We start from the raw sequence: 24,389 nt of genomic DNA, 5'->3' as shown, positions 1-24,389 counted from the left end.
TCTTCTTTTTTGCTTTTTTTTTTTTTTTTTTTTATGAGGGATTTCCTGTTTGCTCAGATCCACATGACTGGCTGAGTCAGGAACAGGAGAGTCACATAAATATAAAAGTGTGTCACAGTGACACGCTTTGCATCAGTAGCAGAGCTCAGAACTTCTACTAATGTATTTCAAAAATGTAAGTTAAATATAAATCTTTCCCTTACGTCGCTGGTCACAGGCAGTACCTGCCAGCCAGCACTACGTGTTGTGTTGCAGAGCCACACAGGCCTGGCTGTGGCAGGGATCACAGAGCCCTGGAATGACTGGGGCTGGAAGGAACCTCAAAGCTCATCCAGTCCCACCCCATGCCAGGGCCAGGGAGACCTTCCACTGTCCCAGGCTGCTCCAAGCCCTGTCCAACCTGGCCTTGGACACTTCCAGGGATGCAGGGGCAGCCACAGCTGCTCTGGGCACCCTGGGCCAGGGCCTGCCCACCCTCCCAGCCAGCAATTCCCAGTTCCCAATATCCCACCTGTCCCTGCCCTCTGGCACTGGAAGCCATTGCCTGTGTGCTGTCCCTGCATGCCTTGTCCCCAGTCCCTGTGCAGCTCTCCTGGAGCCCCTTGAGGCCCTGGCAGGGGCTCTGAGCTCTCCCTGGAGCCTTCTCTTGTGCAGCTGAACAGCCCCAGCTGTGCCAGGCTGGCTCCAGAGCAGAGGGGCTCCAGCCCTGGCAGCAGCTCCGGGGCCTCCTCTGGGCTGGCTCCAGCAGCTCCACGTCCTTCTCATGCCTTGAGCCCCCAACATATACAGATATTTTTTGTGTCTCTTGTGCAGTTTCCCCTGAGACAGCAGCCTTATGCCTTGGCTCTCATCTCTCACCATTGTGCTTAATTTAAATTCATGCTGGCACTAAGTTCTGCAGCCCCAGAGTCCCACGGATGTTTCATGGTGGAGCTTTAAGCACCATTGACGCGTCATTCACATACCTGTGACACAGCACGTGTTTCTGCTGCGTCCATGTATCCCCCCATGGAATTTAATAGCAGCAATATGCAAGTTTCTAGCACTGGCACATAAAGTTCAAGTAGTCTTTAATATTTATTTGACTCTGAGCTTCACGGGAGGATTGAGAGTTTTGAGCTGGAGGCTGAGAAGAGGTGTGAACTCTGAGAAGAAGGCTGTGAACTTTTTGAGTGAGTGAAGGAGGCAGCTGATGGGACAGGTCTGTGTTTGGCCGTGGCTGGCAGTGTCAGCTGTGTGCATGAGTCCTGCTTGGTCACTGTGGTCCAGATGTGGAAGCGCACACATCAGAGTCCTTCCCCGACCACATCTGGGCCAGGCGCCATCCAACAAACGCTCCTTTTTACCCCAAATCCCCACGGTGGAAGGGGGTGGGAGGGTGGAGGATCAGCTGCTTCCCTTCTCCACACCCACCAGCAGAAAAGATATTTTTCTCCTTCCTTCCTTTCTCTCAGCCTTGAAAGGGCAAAGAGTAACCACAAAAAGAGTACATGGTGTGAGTGGGGGGGTGAATAATTCCAGCATGATTAGGACAGAATAAAGCCCACTAGTGGATTTACAGTTTTATTTCTATAAAGCTGCCTGTGGTCCTTCCCTACCTCCCTGCCCCAAGAGCTGATCCATCTCAGGAAACATCTCCTTACTCTCCCTGCGTGCTCCAGGTTTCAGCAGGAAGACTGTACATCTCCAAGTTGCTTTACCTGCGTTTTGTAATTAGAAGGGGATATCACAGAGAAGCTCACCAGGCATTGTTTGGGGTTTCACCACCTACATCCTGCCTGGCTGCTCTCAGTCACAGCTCAGCAAGTGGGTGAGATCAGCAGAGAGGTCAAGATTCCCCTCCCAGCAAATCGGAGTCCCTGAAGCAGAGAAGAGCATCAGGCTGCAGCTCCCTGCAGGCACAGCTTTGGGGTTGGGGCAGCGTTGCCTGTGGCAGAGTGCTGAAGTGTGGCAGAAATCAGAATTCCAAGCTAGTGACATGGATCCTTGCACACGAACACTCCAGGGAAATGCTGCCCTGCTGACCACTCTGCTGGCATGGGATGCAGAGCCATGCACAGTCCTTCCCTTCCTAATCCAACTCCAGGCAGGAACAATTTCCCTTCTCCAAAAATGTGAATATTTGTGCTAGGAAACACACTTTTTTTCACACCTGAGACAAGAACTGACTGTGTAACCCAGCTGGAGTGTTTAAAGGGGAAGTGAAAATATTTGAGTTGAATTTTGCAAACTTGGCTACCTGCTAATTTTATGATGTCAATAAAGGATTATTTTATTCTTTTTAGCTAGAAAGCAATCTCTGCTGACTGTGAATTTTCCTTCCTGTTTTTTTTACATGATTCTTTTCAACAGACCCAAATGATTCCAAGAAATAAGGTCATGTACTATGAAGATGCTTCTGCGTCATCCTCATGTGCCAATCACAGGAGACTGATTTTCTGTCCTCGTTGCTGTGGGGGCACCACAATGTCCAGCACAATCAGCAGCTGGCACAGCAAAAGTAGGGATCAAGGGCTAAAGTCAGTGGGAGAATGAGGAAAGGACAGGTTACACAGAGGTTTTCAATGGCTCTCAAATGAATTTGGTGTTATGGGCTTTCCCCCAGAAGACTTAGAAAGTGAGTCCAGCCATCTAAGAGCTGTTTGCAGTGAGGCTTTTGGAAGGGAGGTGAGGTGCTGGCAGACTGAGGAAAAAAAAAACCACTTGGAAATTACAAGCCAATTAGCTTCAGTTAATAACATCAAAGAGACCATGGAATATGTCACTGGGAAATCATTTTCAGGCAAGAAAAAAATACAGAGACAAACACCAGGCAACATAGATATGTCAAGGACAAATGGTTTCATGCTAATTGCATTTCCTTCTGTGATAGGTAACAGGCCTTGTGGGGAAAGAAGCAGTATATTTAATATGATAAGGCCTCTAACACCTTTCCCTGTGCCCCACAGCACCTTCATCCCTGTGGCCTATCCAGAACAACCCCTGGATTCCCCACCCGTGGCTTGGTGTCACCTGGGTTACTGTCCCACCTCTTGGGGGTTTAAATTTCAGTCATAACCTGGAGAAGAGAACAGAGAATGTTTTATGTGGGGAGCACATGGAGGTGTTAAGGACAAGGACTGCAACAGAAATAGAGTTTCCAAGAGATCTCGAGGGTTTGGAGGAAAGGGCTGAATAATCAGATGTAGTGCAGAAGGGACAAGGCATGCAGGGACAGCACACAGGCAATGGCTTCCACTGCCAGAGGGCAGGCACAGGTGGGAGATTGGGAACTGGGAATTGCTGGCTGGGAGGGTGGGCAGGCCCTGGCCCAGAGTGCCCAGAGCAGCTGTGGCTGCCCCTGGATCCCTGGAAGTGTCCAAGGCCAGGCTGGACAGGGCTTGGAGCAGCCTGGGACAGTGGAAGGTGTCCCTGGCCCATGGCAGGGCGTGGGATGGATGAGGTTTAAAATCCTTCCCACCAAACCATCCTGGGATTCTTGGATTCTGTGACACCAGCAGGGTTGCCCACCTGGACAAGAGCAATCAGGAGAAGTGGATGGGACTTGGAAGCAGTTCCTTCGGCAGAAATAGATGATCACAAGCTGGGAGTGAGTCAGCAAGGCCACGGCGCTGCAGGAGAAGGCAGAGAGCTCTGGCCACCACTTCATTACAACCGTTGGGGAACACACTGCATTTCCAGGCATTTCAAGAAAAACAAAGCTTAGTGGGAGTTCTGGAAAGTATCAGAGCTGACAAGTTGTTTCATCTAGAAGGAGGAAAACAAAATAGATGTATTTTCAGATACGTGGTCACATGTGCAGAAAGGAATTTTATCTTTACGTTCTGGTTGTCTGGTGGATAAGGGGAAATGTAAAGGTCCTTTTCCTATCACATGTTACAGCTTCCAGTACAAACCATTGAGCCGCGCTGATGAACATGCAATAAATACATCAGTGGGAAACCTGTTGTTTTTCCACCATGTTTCCTAAAACAATCTCAGACTGAAATTCGACAAACCCGAACAATTTACCCACAGCAAGAGATCTATGGCAGGCAGCAGCCGAGGAAACACAGCCTCCTTTGAGGCTTTATCAGGTTAGCTAGTTTTCATTTCCTTTTTTCCCCAGCTTCCTTCCAAAGCTGACTCTGAAATTTCCAGCTTACTGATGTTTTAAAATTTCATGTTCACCAAGAATCGCTTGATTTTAATATTAATTTGTTAGGAAATTATGTAGAATATCACAGCCAGGACTTCTTATGATGTTTGGGATACATCTCTAATGGCACATTTTGTTCTGGCAAGCTACTTTCTAGATCACCTTTAATAAAAAATCAGCCACCATTGATTTTAAATAACACTTTGTTCTGAAACAAACAGCATACAGGTGGGAGCATTATTGTTAAGGTTCCCCTTTTCTTGTCACTGTTAAATTACCATTCTTGTATTTCTAATTAAAAAGTTTTGGTGAACTAACAACAGACAAAATTGGTAACAATATCTGGATATTAAAGAAAGGTGGGGTTTGGCTGGTGTTTTGGTTAGTTTTGGCTTTGTTTTTTTTTTTTTTTTTAATTCCTCTATATTTAATTTTAAATCAAACATCAGACTTTGCCCTTTAATTTTTCTTCAAACTATTTCCCCCAGATAACAATCATTCCTACAAAACTAGGAGAAATGGTTTCCAGGTGATTATCTTTTTTTGTTTTGTTTTGTTTTCTTTTGTCCGCCTGCCGCACTACAAGGAAGGGTGAAAAATGCTGATTTCTTTTTTTGATTTAAAAAAAACTCCACAATTACACATTTAGTTAATATTTAGTGCTGTAACAGAAATCATGATGCCAAAGAGAGCCTTGCTGGTAGGAGGAGCTCTGTGAGCAGTCCTCAAGTTCTGACTTCGTGCTGATCTTTGCTCTCCAAGGAATTTAATTTTGGATATCAGCCTCACCCCACTTTCTGCACGCAGATTTCTCTTTTCAGCAGCCAGCAGAGTCTGCTGCCTTTCAAGGCAGCTGCAGCTTAAATTCGTGGGCTGCGGGCAGAGGCTGTCCATAATCTCCCTTTCCTGCTTTCCTGCTGGGGAGCTGGTTCAGCACACCCCCTCCAAAGTCCATCTCCCCCAGAAGACACTGCATCACAGCAGTTTTTGCCAGGAAGGGGCAGTGGCAGGAAACTCGTTACCGCTGCATCCTGCAGGGGTGGGTTTAGCTCAGTTCGGGCTGCCAAAGGTCTGCTCTGCAAAACAAACCCCTGCAGTCCTGGGCTGCCAGTCCTGCACCTCCAGCTTGTTTTGTAAAAGCACGAGGCTTGGCTGGTGGGAATTAAGCGACATTTGCAGCTCTCTGCAGCCGTTGAATTCCAATACCTCTCCCCATACCTGCTCGGCCTCACATTCCAGCATTTCAGATGTATTCTGAGTGTCCAAACCTGTGTTGTGGAGTCACAGAAGGGTTTGGGCTGAAAGGAACCTTTAACACCATCTGGTTCTATCCCTGCCATGGGCAGGGACACCTTCCACTGTCCCAGGCTGCTCCAAGCCCCGTCCAGCCTGGCCTTGGACACTTCCAGGGATCCAGGGGCAACCACAGCTGCTCTGGGCACCCTGTGCCAGGGCCTGCCCACCCTCCCAGCCAGCAATTCCCAGTTCCCAATATCCCATCTGTGCCTGCCCTCTGGCAGTGGAAGCCATTGCCTGTGTGCTGTCCCTGCAGGCCTTGTCCCCAGTCCCTGTGCAGCTCTCCTGGAGCCCCTTGAGGCCCTGGCAGGGGCTCTGAGCTCTCCCTGGAGCCTTCTCTTGTGCAGCTGAACAGCCCCAGCTGTGCCAGGCTGGCTCCAGAGCAGAGGGGCTCCAGCCCTGGCAGCAGCTCCGGGGCCTCCTCTGGGCTGGCTCCAGCAGCTCCACGTCCTTGTGCTGTTGGAGCCAGAGCTGGGGCAGCTCTGCAGGTGGGCTCTCAGCTGAGCACAGGGGCACAGGGGCAGAATCCCCCCTGCCCTGCTGCCCACGCTGGGGGCTCAGCCCAGGACATTGAGTCCAGTTGTTAACCCAGCATGGATCCACATATTCCCAACCGATCCACATATTCCACATGGAGCATGTGATTGAGAAGATTGGCTTCAGACAAACCAAAACAGACAGGCTGGATGAAGGGGAGATAGCTGTGGGTTAGCAACCCTGGAAGGCAAATCTGTTGCAAAACTTTGTGCTGCAGTGAGAGCTTTTCACAGACCTTAGTGTAACTTCGCTGGAAAGTTGCAGAAGTTTTGGGGGCACCAAAAAAACCCAAACCACGCTGAAGTCAACAGTAATTTGCTGTGGCATTTGCTCCGGCATTTGCTCCCGGCACTCCCTACCCCCTGCTTGGAAACCTGCCTGCTGGGCCACGGGGAAACGCGTCCCGTGGGTGGGCAGGGCAGGGCAGGGCAGGGCAGGGGCGGGCCGGGGGCGGCCCCGCGGGGAGCCGGGGCCGGTGCGGCGGCACAGCCCCCAGAGCTGCGCTGACATGGACTGCGGAGTCATCACCTCCAAGACCGTGCTGCTGCTGCTGAGCCTCGCCTTCTGGGTACCGCGGGGCTGTCCCGGGCCGTGGGGGACGGGGGTCTGGCAGGGGGACACGCTGCCGGGGGACGTGCCCGCGATCCCGCAGCGAGCCGGGCCATTGAGCTCGGCTGTGTGCTCGTACATTTCTGTAGCAACGCCTAATTACGTGTTCTTAAAGAACGAGGAGATTTAGGGTTTTAAGTTTCTAAGGAAAAAAAAAAATAAGGTCATAGCTTGTTACTTTTTTGTTCTTTTTTTTTTTTTTTTTTTTTTTTTTTTTTTTTTTTTTTCTTCTTCGTGGCGTGTTTTTAACGTACCCTTTTTTCTGGTAGTGTTTTTAATTAAGGCAGTCTGCAACCACGTTTTGTGATTGGAAGCAAATGGAGCCGCATGGCGAGGGCATTGTACAAGGGCTCTGCTCCACATTTGGGGCGAGGAGAGTTTTGGGGAGGAAAACTGCTGAGAACTTTGTTCCAGCTATGTCCTTGGCACAGTTACGGCTTTCCAAATCACTTCCGCGGTAATTATTTACAAGCAAGTGGGAAAACGAGGGCGGTTTGTATACTTTTTAGCCTAACCCGCTGGTTGTTTTGGGGGTGTCGGCATCGGAGGCTTGTGGCACGGCTGCCTCGTAAACAGTGGCAGCCTCGTGGTTGTTCGGGAGAGCTGGGGATTGTTCCGGTAACCAGGCTCGGGCATTCCCCCTGCATGGGGAAGTTTGGAAAACCCCCACCATCACCATGGACCGCCCTGGGACTTGTGTGCTGCGTTCAGGGAAGGGCCGTGTCAGACCTCAGGTGTGTCGGGCCCTGGGCTGGCGGTTCGCGGCTGCTTTGTAGCACCTGGATGTTTTCCAGACGAGGCTTTTCCAGGGATGCTCCAAGCTGCCGGCGATAGCCAGGGCCTGGAGCTGCTCGGCCCGGGCTGGGCTCAGCATGGCTCTGGCTGTAGCAGGGGCTCTTCCTGAAGAGAAGAACCAGAGTTTTCCAAAGAGAGACGCTACATGAGGAGAGAAAAAATAAAGCAAAATAAGGAATCCTGCTCGAATTAATCCCTGGGGCCTCGTGGGGTGTGGTGCCATTTTTGTAAAACCATGACTTGCTGCTGGCTGTGGTGAGGAGCTCGTCCCCTCTGTCCTGTGCCGCCTCCGCGGAGGCCCGGCACAATTTATTGTTGCATGTGCTCCACGCAAATCCTGAGCCTCTGGCACAAATGGAGCTGCAGGCCGAGTCACTGCTGCATGCCAGGTGACGCGATCTCACCGTGTCTGCTTGGTTTGTGGCGATTTTCTTTTGGTTTGTTTTTTTGGTTTTTTGGTTTGGTTTGGTTTGGTTTGGTTTTGGGTTTTTTTTTTTTTTTGTTTTTGTTTTGGTTTTTTTTTTTTTTTTTTTTTTTTGTTTTGTTTTGTTTTGTTTTGTTTTGTTTTGTTTTGTTTTGAAGTAGCCACAGAGCACCATTGCAGCATCCCTCTGTTTGTATGTGGAAAGCCTCAGGTGTACCTCACAGGTTAGCATCGTCGCTTGGCTTTTTGAAAATGAAACAAGAGCCTTACATCCTCCTAGAAATGTCTCTGGTGCTTTTCCATCTGCTGTAGGAGCACTCTCTAGTTGTGACTGGTCATCTGCGTCCATGGACTGTCAGTAATGATCCTTGTGCACGTCTCTGAATTTGGGGTGACCCAGAGCAGCTCTTTGGGTTGTTTTTCATCCCAGTAAGAGCAGTGCAGCCCAGTACCTGTGGCATTTAGATGCTGCTGCCACCATTATGTGTGGTGACCACATTCCAGCACTAGAACTGCAGAACCTGGAATTCTGGTTTAGGAGGGTGGAGATGGAGGGACTGATTCTTTTATACTCCTTCAGAACATTTCTAACAGTCAGGGCTCTGTAAGTACAAGGCTCCAGATGATTGTGAAAACAGGATTTGCAAAGAGCATCAGAGCCCTTCTCCAAGGAGTAATTCATGTCCAGACATTGCACGCTGCAGATCTTTCCCAGCTCAGAAATGATTATGGAAAATAATTCACCACCTGCATAGTCAGCAGATGGTGCAGATGTGGTTCTTTGACAGAAGTTATTACTCAAGTATATCCTAAAAAGGCAAAAATCCTCTTTTGGATTTCTGATCGTTATCGTGCAGAGTGAAGGAAGTCAGATGTTCCACAATGACAAATCGAGCTTCCTAAATGAGGTGAAAAAACAGCTTTTCTCCTAAGCTCCAGGCTCAGCACTGTATGTGCAGGTCATTCTGCGGGTGAGGGATCTATGCATAATTCCCCCCAAAAACTCAGTGATTAAAGATTATTTAATTATAAGGTTACCACGGGTGGTGCTTCAGGCTGTGTGAGTTCTTCCCACCTCCTCTTGCTCTTTAGCACCTGCCAATTAGGTGCAAGAGAGTGGTTGTTTTGTTGAGTGAGTGCTGGCCTGCTCCGGGTGAAGACTGGGCATGCAGGTTTATCTCATGGGACCAAAAAGAGGGAGAGGAAGGGTCAGAGCAGACCATGATGTTCTTGGCAATGTCTTTTAAGGGGACTTCGCTGGGTGGGATGTGATGATCTTTTTGAAGGAGGTGAAATGCTGGGATTCACTTCCTGGTCCAAGGGAAGAAACTGAGAATGTTAAAATCAGCTGGAAGCTTTGTGCTCCAGTATTTCTGTATAACGTGCAGTAAATACCTTCCAGGTCACTTTTAGCCTCAAAGCATCCAGCACCTTGCCCCTGCTCACCTTCAGCTTCATTGTCACTAAGCAGGTCTCTGCCTTCAGAGGGGATTTGGCATCCACCAGTGGTCCTGGGGACTAGGAGCTGGACTTACACCATCCCTGTGGGTCCCCTCCAACGCAAGATATTCTGATTCATCACCAAAGGGCTACCTTAGGTGTTCCTGCAGTGAAAATCCTGTTTGCCCAGATTCCCCTTTCACTTCTAAGCAGAGGTGGGCACTTGCCCAGCCTCCTTGCTTTACTTGCCCAACAGCAGGGAGAAGCATAAGGACAAGTCCCTGCCCAGGCAGTTTTAGCAGGAGCAGGGGATTTGAGAGAGCAACGTTTGATCTGCTGACAAGAAGTGCAGCCCCCTGCCATGGGCAGGAACACCTTCCACTAGACCAGGTTGCTCAAGGAATCACTATATTGCTGTGGTTCACTTTAAATAATTTTTAGTGATTTGGAGGTAAAAACTTACCCGCAAGAAAAATTCTTGCATGTGTGAATGGTTTGAAATCACTCATGCCAGTAATGAGTACTTTGGGAAGGCTTACTCTGAAACCTCAGTCAGAGAGAAATTTGGATACTTTTAATGGATACTACGTATTGGATACTTTTAATAAACAAGGTATTGGATAGCAAAGATTTCACTGATGAACGGAAGGGGAAGGTGGTGGGTTCCTTGGGAGTTGGAACCACGGTGGTTTTTAAGGTCCCTTCCAACCCCAGCCATTCTATAATTTAATTTCTAGCTCGTCTCTGAATGATGACAGCAGAGCAGCCACATGATGCAGAGTGGTCACAGGATGGGGCTGATGCCTGGGCACTTTGATGTGACCCTTTTGAGCGTGCCTTGAAAGGGTAAAGTTGCTCCTTGTTTTAAATTACTCTGCCCAAAATCAGGAAGAGGAACTGAACTGACTTTCAGGAAAACGGGCTTTGCTGTATTGCGTAGCAGCCTCACGGACTAAATCAAAACGAAGGTACTGGTGCTGTGCGGTCAGCAGAGGGGAGGTGTTGGGACAGTGATGCAGATTTGGAGGAACAGCCTCAGCCAGACAGTTCCTATGGCAGTGAAAGGACCTGTCGGATGGCCGGGCTGTGCATCCATCCCTGAAGGCACTTCGGTCTCCTCAAAGGTCTCCCAGTGTGCAGGTCACCAAAACCAGAGGTTAGCAGGCTGAGAAGGTGGGGGTGATCAGCCTGGAGACGAGGAAGTCGTGTGGAGACCACATAACAGCCTTCCAATGTCTGACAGGGGCTGCAAGAGGGATTCTTCATCCTGTAGTGATGGGAGAATGGCTTCTCACTGAAAAGAGGGGAAATTCGGGGTAGATGTTGGGAAGGAATTGTTCCCATGAGGGTGGTGAGGCACTCCTATAGGTTACCCAGAGAAGCAGAAGTGTCCCAGACCAGGGTGGACAGGGCTTGGAGCAACCTGGGACAGTGGAAGGAGTCCCTGCCCATGGCAGGAGGTGGAGCTGGATGCCCTTTACAGGTCGTTCCCACCCAAACCCTTCTGGGATTCTGTAGTTCCATGTTGTGGAAGTGCATGTGGTAATTAGAAGGGGTCAAGAGGTCCCATTTTGGTACCTCTTTAGCAAGATTTAGGATTAGCTCTGCTGTGATTTAGGTGCACCTTGGTTTAGTTGCAGCATCCGGTGTCTGAGCCTGGAACAGCTGACTGAGAAATTGGGGTGGTTCTGAAGGCAAATATTGAACTACAGGGTGTTTTGTGTCCAGACAGGTTGCTCAGATCCAAAACAGCCTGGCACTGGCTGATAAATCAGTCCATGCTCAGCTGAAGTTACACTCCCTGCAAGCTCATGCCCTGCAGTCTGTGTATTTGGGGAGAATATGAGTGAAAATGGGGGTTCTGACAAGTGAAAATGGGGGCTCTGACAAGTAAAAATGGGTTTCTCCTCCTGGTCCTGCTGCCTCTGTGATTGTGATTAACAGCAGCACCCTATCCCCAAGGCAGGGGTTTAAGCATTAGAATTCATAGGAATTGGGGCAGGATTCCTGGCTTTGCACTGCTGTGCAGTGTCTCCATGAGGACATCCCACCATTTGTGCTTTGTAGGTATGTCCTGGCTTTTAGGGATGGCAAAATAACATTGGAATTAGGCTTGGGGAACAGGAAGCAGTATGCTAAAACAACCCTTAAGGTGGATATTTACTTAATATAGCTTGAAAACAAGCCCACTACACCCAGAATCCCCTCTGAGTGTGTGGTTTTGCAGCACGTAAACTGAAAGAAAATGTTGGTTTGGGGATTTTTTTCTCCTGAAGAAAGAGACATATGTTGTAAGAGCCTTTTGGCAGCTGCTCATTGTTTTCATTTGAGGAAGAAAAGGAAACAGCAAATGTTTCCCACCATAGCCAACAAGCAGCCCTGAGGTGTGTTTTGAAGGCAGGCTGAAACATGCCCCACAAGTTGTACATCCCAGCTGAATATTTAGGTATAGCAGACCTTGGTGGGTCTGCTGTGCCTTGGTGTAACTTGGCTCAGAACAGTTGTCTGGGTTCTGTCCTACCTCTGTAAGCTCATGTGAGGAAACTGATTTGAAGGTTTTAGTTTGAGGGTAATGATTGGCATGAGATTGGTAGGAATTCTCTCCTGGGGCTGTCGGTGCTGCTGGAATTGAGGACAGCCTGTAGGAGCTCTCAGCTTTGTTGCTTTTTGCTCCAATCCAAAGCCAACGTGCTGAGTTCAGTATTTTTTTGTTATTTTGTAAATCAGTGTTTTCACAACATGAAGATCTGAGGGAACACAGCAGGTTTGTGACTAACAGGAGACCCATCCTGCCTCCAGCCCTGGCTCCAACAGCACAAGGACGTGGAGCTGCTGGAGCCAGCCCAGAGGAGGCCCCGGAGCTGCTGCCAGGGCTGGAGCCCCTCTGCTCTGGAGCCAGCCTGGCAGAGCTGGGGCTGTTCAGCTGCACAAGAGAAGGCTCCAGGGAGAGCTCAGAGCCCCTGCCAGGGCCTCAAGGGGCTCCAGGAGAGCTGCACAGGGGCTGGGGACAAGGCATGCAGGGACAGCACACAGGCAATGGCTTCCCCTGCCAGAGGGCAGGCACAGGTGGGATATTGGGAACTGGGAATTGCTGGCTGGGAGGGTGGGCAGGCCCTGGCACAGGGTGCCCAGAGCAGCAGCTTTGCTTGCTCCTCTGTGGCTGTGCTTGCCCAGATGATGCTGTCTGTGCCCATGGCAGGGCCAGTGAGCACAAGCTGAAGCACAGGATGGTCCCTCTGAACATCAGAAACCTTTTCCACTGCGAGAGTGACCACGCACGAGCGCACACCGTCCTGGGTGAAGCCAGAGAATACAAATGTGGCAGTACCTGATTTACCATTTAGAGAAATTAATACCGTAAGCAGGGTAGGAAACGGTAGCTGAACCCAGGAGATCCCTTCCAGCTGGCAGAGTTCTAAATCCAGCAAGGAAAATGGAGAGAAAATTGTGCACGTGGGATGGGAGGTGCTGAGTTGGGGTCACTCTCACTGCTGGGAGAAACCAGCTTTGCCTCAGGCCAAGGGAGACCCTCATTTCTGGGAAGTGCCTGGTCCATGTGGGCCAAGGGGAGTTTTAAACTGGTTAAAATGAGGATAAAGTGAGGAAAGCTTTCTCAAAAATGCCCAGTGCCTTTCTTTTCCCCTAGAAAAGAATACCTGTTGCCTCCCTGAAAATGGAGTAGTGCAGCAGCCAGGGAGGACTTGAAACTGTGGCAGTGAATGGGAAGAACAAATCTTGTAGTACAATAAATCAGCAAGGGAGCCAGATAGTGATTCCCTTTGCCATGCAAGCTGGCTGTTGGGTAATAAAATACATTATCTATGGAGGAAATGTGCAAAACCTTTCGAGCAGAAGATTTACCTGTCAAGGTAAATAAAAAACACTTCTTGTACACTGAAAAAAAAAAGCCAAAAAGCAAAGGCATGGAGTGTCTTCTGTGTTAAGGAGAGGATGGGCAGCTGTAACTTGAGACCTGTGTTGCTGAAGGCTTATTCTAGATATGAGAGACATGGGGGCAGCACAGTAGTAATAACTGTAATTGGCAAAGTAATAATTGAAGAATAATTGACGCAATAATTTGCATCTGACTATGCAAAGATACTGGTAAAAAAAGTGGGATTTGAGCCTTAAAATTAACTTAGGCAGCTCTGTGAGCTGACTGTCTAACAATGAGTTAGGTGGCAGTGGTTCAGAAAGGGTTTGTGTGGATATTCATAGTTCTTCCAGGGTTTTTTTTTTTTTGGCAGTAGTTTGTTGTAGAAGACAGCTGCTCTTACTGTGTCGTGAAAAATGGTATTCTTTCTCTTACCTGTCTTTGCCCATAGAAAGTTAATGACACAGGGAGAAGTCCAGCCAGCCTGAGTTTTGTGCTGTTGTGGATATTAGTGCTGGCCCTGGGAAAGTCCCGTTGGACAAAGGAGAAATGTCTGTAGGTCTCATAGCCTCATTTTTTTCCTGTATAGAGGCTGCATCTTGCTGGACACATGGGGTGAATTCGGAATTCACCCTTGTTCTTAAGCTTCTCCTTTTAACACTACAGCTTTGTTACTCTGTATTTTTAATTTTCCAGCCTTTTCAAAAGAAAGCCTCATGCCAGTTTACAGTAACAGATCAAATCACAGAATCAACACGCTGGAAATGGGAGGATGCTGGGAGAAACCTTTTAAAAAGTACTCCCAAATCCTCCAAGTGGCAGACACTGCCTTTTAACATCATAGCTGGTAGTTTGGCTACTTTGCTGTACCTTATCTAGGTTTGGCAGGGGAAAAGAAGCCTGTGCTGATAACTGTGAACGAACAGTAACCTCTGTTCTCAGCCATCACATAAGGTTGGCTTATGAAAACAGAGAAGTAAAGGTGGAAAAGCACCTGTTCTGCCTCACTGATAGAAAAAGAAATATACATAGAGAGAGATATAGATAGATAATTTGCATATATTTCAGAGCAGTGGTATAGAGGAAGCTTTAAGCAGCCTCTTCTATGTCTGTGATTAAGTGGCATGAAGTATTTGCACGGCTATAAGCCTCCTGAAAAGGGTAGGGGCTTTTGGTCATGAGCATATAAAAACAGTGGAACACAAAGTAAGAGGCTTGTTGCATTTTTAAAAAAATACATAAAATTAGTGTTTTCCAGCAGCTGTCCTGTTCCGCGTCAGTGAGACAGTGCAGGGTTCCGTTTCATGGGTGGGAGTGAATATTCACGGTGCTCTGTGTGTGTTATGTGACTGAGAGTCCCCCCTTGTTGTGTTTGTCCTCTGTGCACCTGCTTCCCTGGCTCAGCTAAGTGTGGAGGGGCTTGGGCCCTGCCCAAACCTCTGCCTGGGAAAATCTGGTGACTGTCACAGCTTGGCTTTCTTCTCACTCAGCCCCGAGGAGTTCACTTTTTTCATGCTCAAATAGTTTTTCTGCTTTCTGTCAAGGGCGTGGGATATGAAAAATTGAGTGATTCTGGCACTAGGTCCTTGAAGGGTGCGAGCCGTGGTGGGTGAGGCAGCCAAGGCGGCTGCAGCTCTCTCGCCCAGCTGTGAAAAGGGGTTTTCTTGCAAAATTTCCTTTCCCCTCATCTTGCCATCATGTCTTAAGGAAGTCACCAGCACTGTAAAGAAACAGCAGCAGCTTCCTGGTGGCCTGGTGAGTCAGTGTGCGTGGGCAGGACAGGGTCAGGGGTGGGTGTTGTGCTGGCTGTGGGTGGCCCAGGGGAGCTGCTTCTCCCACGTCCACCTTGAGTCACCCCGGGCTGCCCGTGCCGGGGTTTGCGCCCGCATGGTGGGAGCCTGCTGGGCACTGGCTGGCTGCAAGCACGCTGACAAGCAGGAGACCGACAAAAAGCGTGACAAGAAGTGTATTTCTTGGCATAATCCTGGCATCCTTGTGTGTCATTTTAGATGGGTTTGAGGAGGTGGTTGACTAATCGTGGAAAAGGAGGTATTTGATCTGTTCCTCCTCAAAAGGAATTGCTCAAACTGGCCTTTGTGTTTGTGGGATTGTTTATTTCTTGAGATCTAACAGAAACCTAATCAGACATACTTTGAGATCCATTTCTTGCAATGCAAAGGACTTGTCCTTCTAGAGAAGTACATCTTAGTACATCTTCATCTTAGATCTAGAAATGGGCTGTAGGTCTTGTGATGTTGAGGTGAAAAAAATCCCTCCACCGGATTTTGAATTTGCCTTAAATTCTGGAAAGGCTTAAGGGAAGAGTTCTGATTTAAGTTCTGAAGTATTTTTCATCTTTGCTTTCAAAACTTGTCTCTGGGACTCACCTGCAAAAATCAGGGAAGAGGTCATTAGCTGTGATGCCTTCCATTCCTAAGTGACCCTGCTCTTCAAGGCTTCAGAATTCTTCCCACTGAATTAAAATTCATGGGTGAAGTTGTGGCAGTATTTGTGGTCATCTTCCTTTAAGTCTTTTCCCAAAGACTTCTGGTTTTGCCTCATTACACTTCCCTTTTCTGTTTGGACGCAGAAGTTTGGAAATTTTAGTAGACTTCTTGCTGGTTGTGCTTTGACCAGAAACAAGGCAATCCTGAGTATTGCAATAGAACCCACTGTGAAAGTGTTTCATATTTGAGTTCCTTGAACTTAACACTAGACCTTCTGGTTTGTCTTGCAGTCATGGAGCTTTGCTGGTCTTGGCTTTAGGGGCCTTTTGTCAATTGGCTTCATAATGTATTCATTTTTTTTTCTTAATTTGTGGCAGCCTTTTCTTGCAGCAAAGTCTTTCTTAGCTCCCCGCAGCTGTTTGGTCTTCAGCGTGTCCTGTGCTGCTTCCTTTGTATTGCCTGTTGAGCACACTGGAAATGGATGGAAAATGGAGTATGGATGAAAAATGGAGAATGTTTTCTCCCCCGTGGTGGAGAGTGACTTTAGAAAAGAGACTGGAGTGACAGGACAAGAGGGGAATGGCTTCCCACTGCCAGAGGGCAGGGTGGGATGGGATATTGGGAAGGAATCATTCCCTGCGGTGGTGGTGAGGCCCTGGCACGACTTTGCTTGCCCCTCCATGACTGTCCTTGACAGATGATGCTGTTTCAGAGCAGAGAGTAGGTGGACAGACACATGCATCCAGCATTCCAGGCCAGAAATACAGGATACACGTTTTGAGTCGTGCACCTTCATTCTTTTTCTGCAACTGAAGGCAAAAGAGGATGGAGGTGACGTGTCCCCACCTCCACCTTTACTACGGCAGCAGCTCTCTGGCCACAGAGACAAACAACTTTCCCAGAACAATGCCTGGGAAAGGTTGTGAGAAGATCAGAGAAAAGAGTGAGAAACAATTCTCATCTTCACTTGCTGCACCTGGTGTTGTGAACATGTGGAATGTGTTACGGAGATATGTTTACCAAAGGGTGATTTCTTAATTGGCCAGTGGTGATGCTGTTTTGATTGGAGGACCAATCAATTCCACATGTAGCAAACTAGGGTATAAAAAAGCAATGGGTTTCTTAATAAATTAAATTATCAGCCTTGTGTGAATACATGGGAGTCTATGTCGATTATTACCCAGCCAGGGGCCCATTGCTGTAACACTTTACTGCTGTTGCCATTCCAAGGATTTTTCCTGTCCCCCTTTCAGTTCAGGAACAGAGTATTGGAAGAGAAGGTGAGGTTGCTCCTCCTCAACTCCTCACTCCCGTGGTGAAGTGAGAAGGTCGTGGTGCCCTTTGAGACAAAGTGGTCTCATGCTTTCCCTGAATCCCTAAAAAGGGGTGGCAGGAGAAAGCTACGGTCACCCTACACCTGTAGATGGGGAAATAGGAAAAAGAGTTTCCTCAAAGAGAGGAAAAATGAAAGGAAGCTTTAGCAACCACTTTAATCATCAGCATATCTGAAAACCCAGTGCATGTGGAGAAGAAAAACAAATAACCTGTTGAGAATTGGTGATCCTATTCCTTTTCCTGATAACCCACTTTGTAGAGGACCTGCTGTATCTGAGCCCCAGTGCAGCAGGATCTTGCAGGTCCTGTACTAAATGTCTGGCTCCATCACTTGGTGCCTCTAACCCCAGTAATTCTGGGGTACAGACAGCATCTGGGAATGCGAGATTATGGGATGGGAACTGTCTGAAACAAAAGATGTTCCTGCACTTGGAGGTAATTGAAAGGCAGGCAGCAGACCTGGCTGGAGGGGAAAGAGCCAAACAAGGTCAAGGAATTAGCAAGTCCTAGCTCCAGCATGAGGAGTGTTTGATTAATTAAAACGTACAGTGCTGGGGAGGTAACAAACTGCTCCAAGGCTGCGTGATGAAATCCTGCTGTGACCTGTTGAAAACAAACCGGCTGGTTTCCCTTAAGTTTCCAGAATGTGAATACGGAGGGTGCTTCATTTTCCTTGTGCTGCAGGATAACAGAGGGTGGATGAGCCATCCCGACTCTTGAGAGAATTTTTTTTGTGCCATCAGTAAGGGCATGGCTGAGTCTTGTGGTGTTGTTTCCAGGGCTATACCCAGTCCAGTGGGTAAAAATCCTTGGTCTCCAGGGCAGCTGCCACTGGTGCACTCTGCCATGGCCTCAAATCAGCAAAACATCCTTCTGGGAGAGAGATTATTTTAGAGGTTGCAAAAAGCTGTTTCCTCCAGGAAAAGGAGGGACTATTTTGCTGAGACTAGGTACATTTGTGCCTGCCGTAGTGGGTAATGAGAATGCAAAGGATGAGTTTTTCGCAAAAAAAAAAAAAAAAAAAAAAAAACAAAAAAAAACAAAAAAAAAAAAAAAAACAACAAACAAACAAACAAAACACCCTGTAGTGATCTGATTCCTACTAATGCAGCCTTGGGTGGGATGTAGTGTGAGCTCGGCATTCTGCAAAGACACTGAGGCAGGTCTACAGACACCAGCCTTTCAGCTCAGCTCCCGTGGTGCCTTATTAGCAGGGGAGTGATACAGTGAATTTTGTCTTCTCTGTGTTCAAGTTTGAATGCCTAGATTAGGTAATAGTTTCAGATTCAGCGTTTTTCCCATCTAGTTCTTTGCACACTGTAGCCATTATTTCTAAAATCACTATTAGAAAACAATCCATGATTAGTTTCCAGGTCAGATGCTTAATAAATAGCTGCTAATCACTTTTCCTTACTGCATTTCAGGCGGCAGCTGCAGGCCTCAGCTATGTTGGGGCGTACGTCATCAACACCTACAAGAGCTACGACAACTTTCTGCAGGACAAGTACGCCCTGCTGCCAGCTGTGATCATCATTTGCGTGGCCGTGGTGATGTTCATCATCGGGCTGATCGGCTGCTGCGCCACCTTCCGCGAGTCTCGGGTCGGCCTGGGGCTGGTGAGTGTCACCGCGGGTGTCACTGCGACGGTCCGTGGGTGTCGCCTGCCTCCCGCTGGCAGGGGAGGCGGAACGAAAGGAAAGGTCGCGGCGATACGCGCCGCTGAAGCACTGGCGGCTGAGATGCTCTGGTCAGCCTCAGCTGGCTCAGGGAAGATGAGTGCGGGGAGCAGCAAGTTTTGAGGAGTGAGGTGGTGAAGGAACAGGAGGAAATGCAAGTTTCTAAGCAGGCAAACCAGTTGTGTATCCATTTTTCTGCTGACTTCGATCCTCTGAGTGCTGAAAGCATGCCTTGACTGCTCACAGAATTGCTTTTAAAAACCCAGAAAGGTTCACTTAGAGTAGCTTCATGCCCAGAGTCAAGCCCAGAAGGCAGTGTGAGCCCAACAAGCAGTGCACAATGTACCTAACTCAGCTGCTGGTTGATCTGTGCGCTCTCCCCTTTGACATCACCTTGTCAAGTGTTCCCTAGGCTCTTCACACAGGTCACGTCGCGGCAGTGTTCAGGATCAGGCACAGAGCCTGTGGAGCCACAGTCATCGCCCCAGCCATGCACAGTAATCCCCAAAACATTTGGGTTGCAAAGGACCTTAAAGCTCATCCAGTTCCAACCCCTTTTCCATGGGCAGGGACAGCATCCACTAGACCAGCCAATACCACCACGTTGCTCCAAACCCTGTCCAACCTGGCCTTGAACAATTCTAGGGGTGAGGCAGCCACAGCTTCTTCTATTCTAAATTATCTTCTGAGAACTATTTTGATTGGAGAGGCAGTAAGAGATAATGATCACTTACTGCTGTAAATTAATGTGAAGTGTATTGTGCAGTTGAGTTCAAGTACTGTGGGATTCTCTCTTAATGTCTCTCTTTTTTGTTTTCAGTTCTTGGCTATTATCCTGGTTATCTTCATTGCAGAAGTGTCCGCTTTTGTCTTGGGATTTGTTTACAGGGAAAAGGTAAATTACGAATTAACATCTCTGTCCCAACAAAAAAGTAAAGAGTAGATTTCACATTGTTTGATCATTCCAATTTATCTGGTTGTTTTGTTTTTTTTTTTACTTCATCCCCTGTCCTACAACCTGCCGAGCAAATGGGAATGGGGATGTTTTTGTTGGGAACACGGTGAATATATAAAGTACCTGGCAGATATCATAACAGTCTCTGAGTTGGATTAAACACTTGCTGATGCTCCCAAATGAGGGCTTTTCCATCAAGGGCGGCAAGCTTCTACCCAGGAACATGATTCCGGCTAAGTGCCACCTGAATTTTGTCTAAAACATTGCTTCATCTTTCTTATTTCTGATTTTTTCCCCCTGACTTATTTGGGATAAATAAGATCTTTTGCAGTTTCCACCAGATAAAATTTTTAGTTCTCGCATTAAAATCATCTGCGTTGTTTTTCTCTCTCTAAACAGGTAAAAACTGATGTGCAAGGTACAATGCGCTCAGTCTTTGAGAAGTATGATGGCAAAAATTCAGAGTCTGCAGTTGTGGATTACTTGCAAGAGCAGGTAAGAAAATATTTAAGCATTGTTTGGAAAAGAACAGTTGGGTCCTAAAGGAGGAATTTAGGCTGGGAAAGGAGGGGAGAGGATGAGTGGGGCAGTATCCTGGAACTTGTCTCTGTCTTTAGCATCCAGTTCTCCAAGGCAGCTGAGGGTGCCCCTCACTTTGCAGTGTTCAGGCTCTGGGTGTGAAGTTATGTAGTGAGGGATGTGGTTGATGTGAGTGACATTTGCATCACAGCAAATAAGTCCGTATGAGTAACTGCTGCTGAGAACACCGCACCATAAAAATAGTGAGATGATGGAAGACTCTACCCTGCAACTTGTCACCTTCCTGTTGGAGCTTTCAGAAAGGATAAACTAAGAGGGATGTAATAATCTGTGAAGGAGATTGATTTATTACATCTGTGGTTGTTTTCCTGAAGCACCGCTGCTTGTAAATCTGCTGCAAACTACTGGCAGCTCTGGCTATGCCTAAGAGAGGTTTAACTCACCATGAGCATTCATATATATGAACATAATTATATATATATATCTCAAATGTAACTAGTAATACATATGTATAATGCTATATAACACAACTGCTGTGCCTCTGTCCTGTGTTTGGTAGCTTCACTGCTGTGGGGTTAAGAACTACAGTGACTGGACGACCACCCAGTGGTTTAATTCCACTGGGAACAACAGTGTCCCCCAGAGCTGCTGCCAGCAAGAGGCCAAGAACTGCACCGGGCACCTGGATCAGCCGCAGGAACTCAACACACGGGTGAGGATGAGGGGCTTGGTTTGGGCCATGTTCAGTTAGGCTATGTTCCATTTTTCAGCCAGGTGGAACCGTGGAGGGAAGCACGCCAGGCAGAGTTTAGGGATATGGCCATAGCTGTAGTTGTTGAAACAGGTCTGGGGCAGGGGAACAGACTGATCTGGGATTGACCACGCTGAATCTGGAGGATGACAATGCTCTGAGGGCTGGAGCCCCTCTGGGCAGAGCTGGGGCTGTTCAGCTGCACAAGAGAAGGCTCCAGAGAGAGCTCAGAGCCCCTGCCAGGGCCTCAAGGTTGCTTGTAAGGAAGATGAGGTCAAACATTTTAGCAGGGCCTGTTGCAAAAGGACAAGGGGTAATGCTTTTAAGCTAGAAGAGGATCAGTGTAGATCAGATATGAGGATGGGCAGGCCCTGGCACAGGTTGCCCACAGGAGCTGTGGCTGCCTGTGGATCCCTGGAAGTGTCTAAGGCCAGGCTGGACAGGGCTTGGAGCAACCCGGGATAGTGGAAGGTGTCCTTGCCCATGGGAGAGGATGGAACTGAATGATCCCTAAAGTCCCTTCCAACCCAAACCATTCTGTGATTCTATTAACTCCATACCAGGTTCTCCAGTCTGGGGCATAAGCCGCTAAGTTGACTTCTGTAGGTACCATTGATGGCCATTCTGGCTCTGCGTTTTGGGCTCTTGTTTAAATTACTGAGCTAGAGGAAATCCAGATGCAGCAAATGTCAGTAAATGCCACTCTCTCAGTGCCTCTCCTCACGCAGGAGGAAATAAGCCAGCAGGTCTGGAAGACAAGAATGGAGTTCCTCAGACCTGCAGCGCTGATTAGACGGGCCTTGCCAGGCGCTGCTTCCTTGGGAGAGCTGGGGGTGGAAATAATAAAAACTTCCAGCTGGATGAACACCTTTTAACATGTTTTTACCTCTCTCTTTTGTGGCAGGGCTGTGCACAGGAGCTGGAGTCTGGGCTGCAGAGCGTTATCAGCTATGCCATGCTTGTAATCCTGGGGTTTGCCATCGTAAAGGTAAATGCTCCTGTCTCTTCCCTCATGGAAAATAGTGCTGTTTGCCCTTGGATCTCGGGTCTTTTTCATCTTCATTATCCTAACAGCCCTACAGCTTTCTTCTGCTTTTGAAGTAGACTCAGTGCTATGTTCCTCAGTTGTGTTTTTCCAGCTGTCTCCATTTCATCTGCCTCGCAATGACAGGAGGGATTCAGAAGACAGTTAGGGGATTTGGGATGGAAATTCAATGTGAAATCCATTTTATCATAGTCACAGAATCCCAGGATGGTTTGGGTGTTAAGGGACCTTAAAGCCCATCCAGTCCCACCCCCTGCCATGGACAGGGACACCTTCCACCTCCACAGGATGCTCCATGCCCCATCCAGCCTGGCCTTGGACACTTCCAGGGATCCAGGGGCAGCCACAACTGCTCTGGGCACCCTGTGCCAGGGCCTGCCCAGCCTCACAAGCAGCAATTCCTTCCCAGTATCCCATCCATCCCTGCCCTTCCTGGTGGGAAGCCATTCCTCTCACTCATTGTCTGAAGGTGTGCTTAAATAGTTTGGAGAACTCATTTTATCCCAGAACGATCCTAGCCTTTTGCTGAAATTTTCCCCATGGCAAGATAACTAGTAATTAATGTGAATGTATTAATTAACGGAGCAAACCGGAGAGGAAACACTCCAGCCGGAACTATTACTGTGAATTGGTATGCAAAAATAACGCTTTCTGTAGGTGTATTTTTAGTTTTTTTCATATGATGAAGTCATCTCTGTGTAGGTGTTTAGTCTGACAACTGAAACAGAAACACAGCAGGACTAAGTCCCTTGTGCACTCCCTCTTTTCCAGTTCTTCGGCATGCTGAGCGTCTGTGTGCTTACTTGCAAGAAAGAAGAAAGTGGATATCAGCCTCTTTACTCAGGGGTATTTGCTTAATAAACTGAAAAGAACAATCTTGCTTCCTGATGATGAAACTGACTTGTGATCATACCACAGCTTTCTGAAAAGTTATGCTAAGTTTGGACCTGCGACTACAGGTAGTACCGGGTGGTGTAGTAGGCTCCAGAAAGAAACTTTCTTCTCATATTCTTTCCTCTGCCCTGAAAACATGCAGCAGAAACTTTATCTTTTAATCAGTAAACTGGTGGAGACCACAGGAGGGGTTTCAGTTGCCTGCACAAACCTCAGATCATTCCTATGACCTGGTTTAAACAACAAAAGAAACTTCTGAATGCCGGGTTTAAATACTCCTCATAGGCATGGGGATCTGTAGTACGTTTTTTTCTGTATCTGATTGTGCAGTTTCAGGGTTTTTCCCCCTTTCTTATGTCACATGTTGTAATTTTGTTTACTGCAGAGGTTGTTAGTGCAAGACAACCCCCACGCTTAAAGTCTAGAACAAGCATTTGTGTGGTTGTTTGGAGCAGCTAGCAAACATGAAAAACCCCAGGTTTTGAGCTCAGAACTCTCTTTGGTTTGTTTTTAATCTCTTAATTATTGACATTAAAAACTCCTTATGAAGCAGAGAGCTTTTGAACATTTTCTTCCTCCTTTTTCTGTGGTTTGCCTGGGGGAATTAGTGCCACATTTCCACCCTGACTGTTCTTCTCTGCTAAAATATTAAGATGTATTCTTGTACAAAGCTATTTCAATAATCTGCTGTAGTGCTGCTTTTGCACGTTTTCTGTTCCCCTTAATTCTGCTGGACACAGACTGGATTGCATTCCTGCTTTAACACAGTCCTTCAACTCGTTTGTATGTTATTCTGTTTATAAGCTCTTCAGGATTTTGGGGATAGAGAAGAGAGGGAACTGTGAGCTTTTATGTATCGGGGAATTGTGGAAAAGCAACAGAGATTCTGCTGATTCCTTCCTTGGGAGAGATAAGCAGCCTGTCCTTAACAAAATAAACCTTTATATTTGTAGCTAATAAGAAAAAAAAAAAAAAAGTAGCTTGGGATCAGTGTAAACTGTTTAATTATCTCCATCCCTACCCCACGAGAAAAAAGAAGGCGATGGGTGATGCTGGTGTGTGATGGGAGACATACCAGCGTAAGCATGTGTATGTTGAAAAATGAGTTTTTACCGAGGGCTTTGTCTTCTGTTAAATGCTGAAATAAACTGAACTTACGCAACCAAGTAATAGATGGTGCGGCGGCTGTTGTTCGATGCTATCCTAATTCCTGGAGGGAGTAAAGTCCTCAGGGGCGGAACCGGAGCGGGGTGGGGGCGCTGAGGGAGCTCAGAGAGATCCTGCCCGGCTCCGATCAGCAATTCCGCCCTCCGCCCTTCTTTCCCGCTCCCCTCAGCGGTCCTGCCTTCCCTTCCCGCTGCGTTTCAGCGATCCCGGCTCCCTTCTCACCCAGCTCCGCTCAGCAATTCCGCCTTTCGCTCCCGCTCCCCTCAGCGATGCCGCCTCCCTTCGCGCCCGGCTCTCCTCAGCGCCCCGGCCTCCCTCAGGGATTCCCGCCTTCCCTTCCCGCCCGGTTCCCTGACCGGCCTCAGCAATCCCGTTCCCCTCAGCAATCCCGCCTTCCGCCCTTCCTTCCCGTTCCCCTCAGCAATCCTGCCTTCCTTTCCGTTCCCCTCAGCGATCCCGCCTCCCT

General features: G+C 48.0%; 1 protein-coding gene across 1 annotated transcript; it reads left to right on the top strand.

The window, feature by feature from the left end:
- The first annotated feature begins 6,430 nt into the window (after nucleotides 1–6,430).
- Nucleotides 6,431–23,926, top strand: LOC128821954 (tetraspanin-36-like). The gene is made up of 7 exons (XM_054003380.1): nucleotides 6,431–6,539; nucleotides 18,320–18,511; nucleotides 19,392–19,466; nucleotides 19,926–20,021; nucleotides 20,626–20,778; nucleotides 21,722–21,805; nucleotides 22,634–23,926. The coding sequence occupies exons 1-7, from the start codon at nucleotides 6,480–6,482 to the stop codon at nucleotides 22,718–22,720; spliced, it is 747 nt and encodes a 248-aa protein (XP_053859355.1). The 5' UTR covers nucleotides 6,431–6,479; the 3' UTR covers nucleotides 22,721–23,926.
- The last annotated feature ends 463 nt before the right edge of the window (nucleotides 23,927–24,389 follow it).

The sequence above is a fragment of the Vidua macroura genome, chromosome Z (assembly GCF_024509145.1).
Source record: "Vidua macroura isolate BioBank_ID:100142 chromosome Z, ASM2450914v1, whole genome shotgun sequence".
NCBI lineage: Eukaryota > Metazoa > Chordata > Aves > Passeriformes > Viduidae > Vidua > Vidua macroura.
Note: the sequence above shows the minus strand (reverse complement) of the source record. Positions and strands in the feature narration are given on the sequence as shown.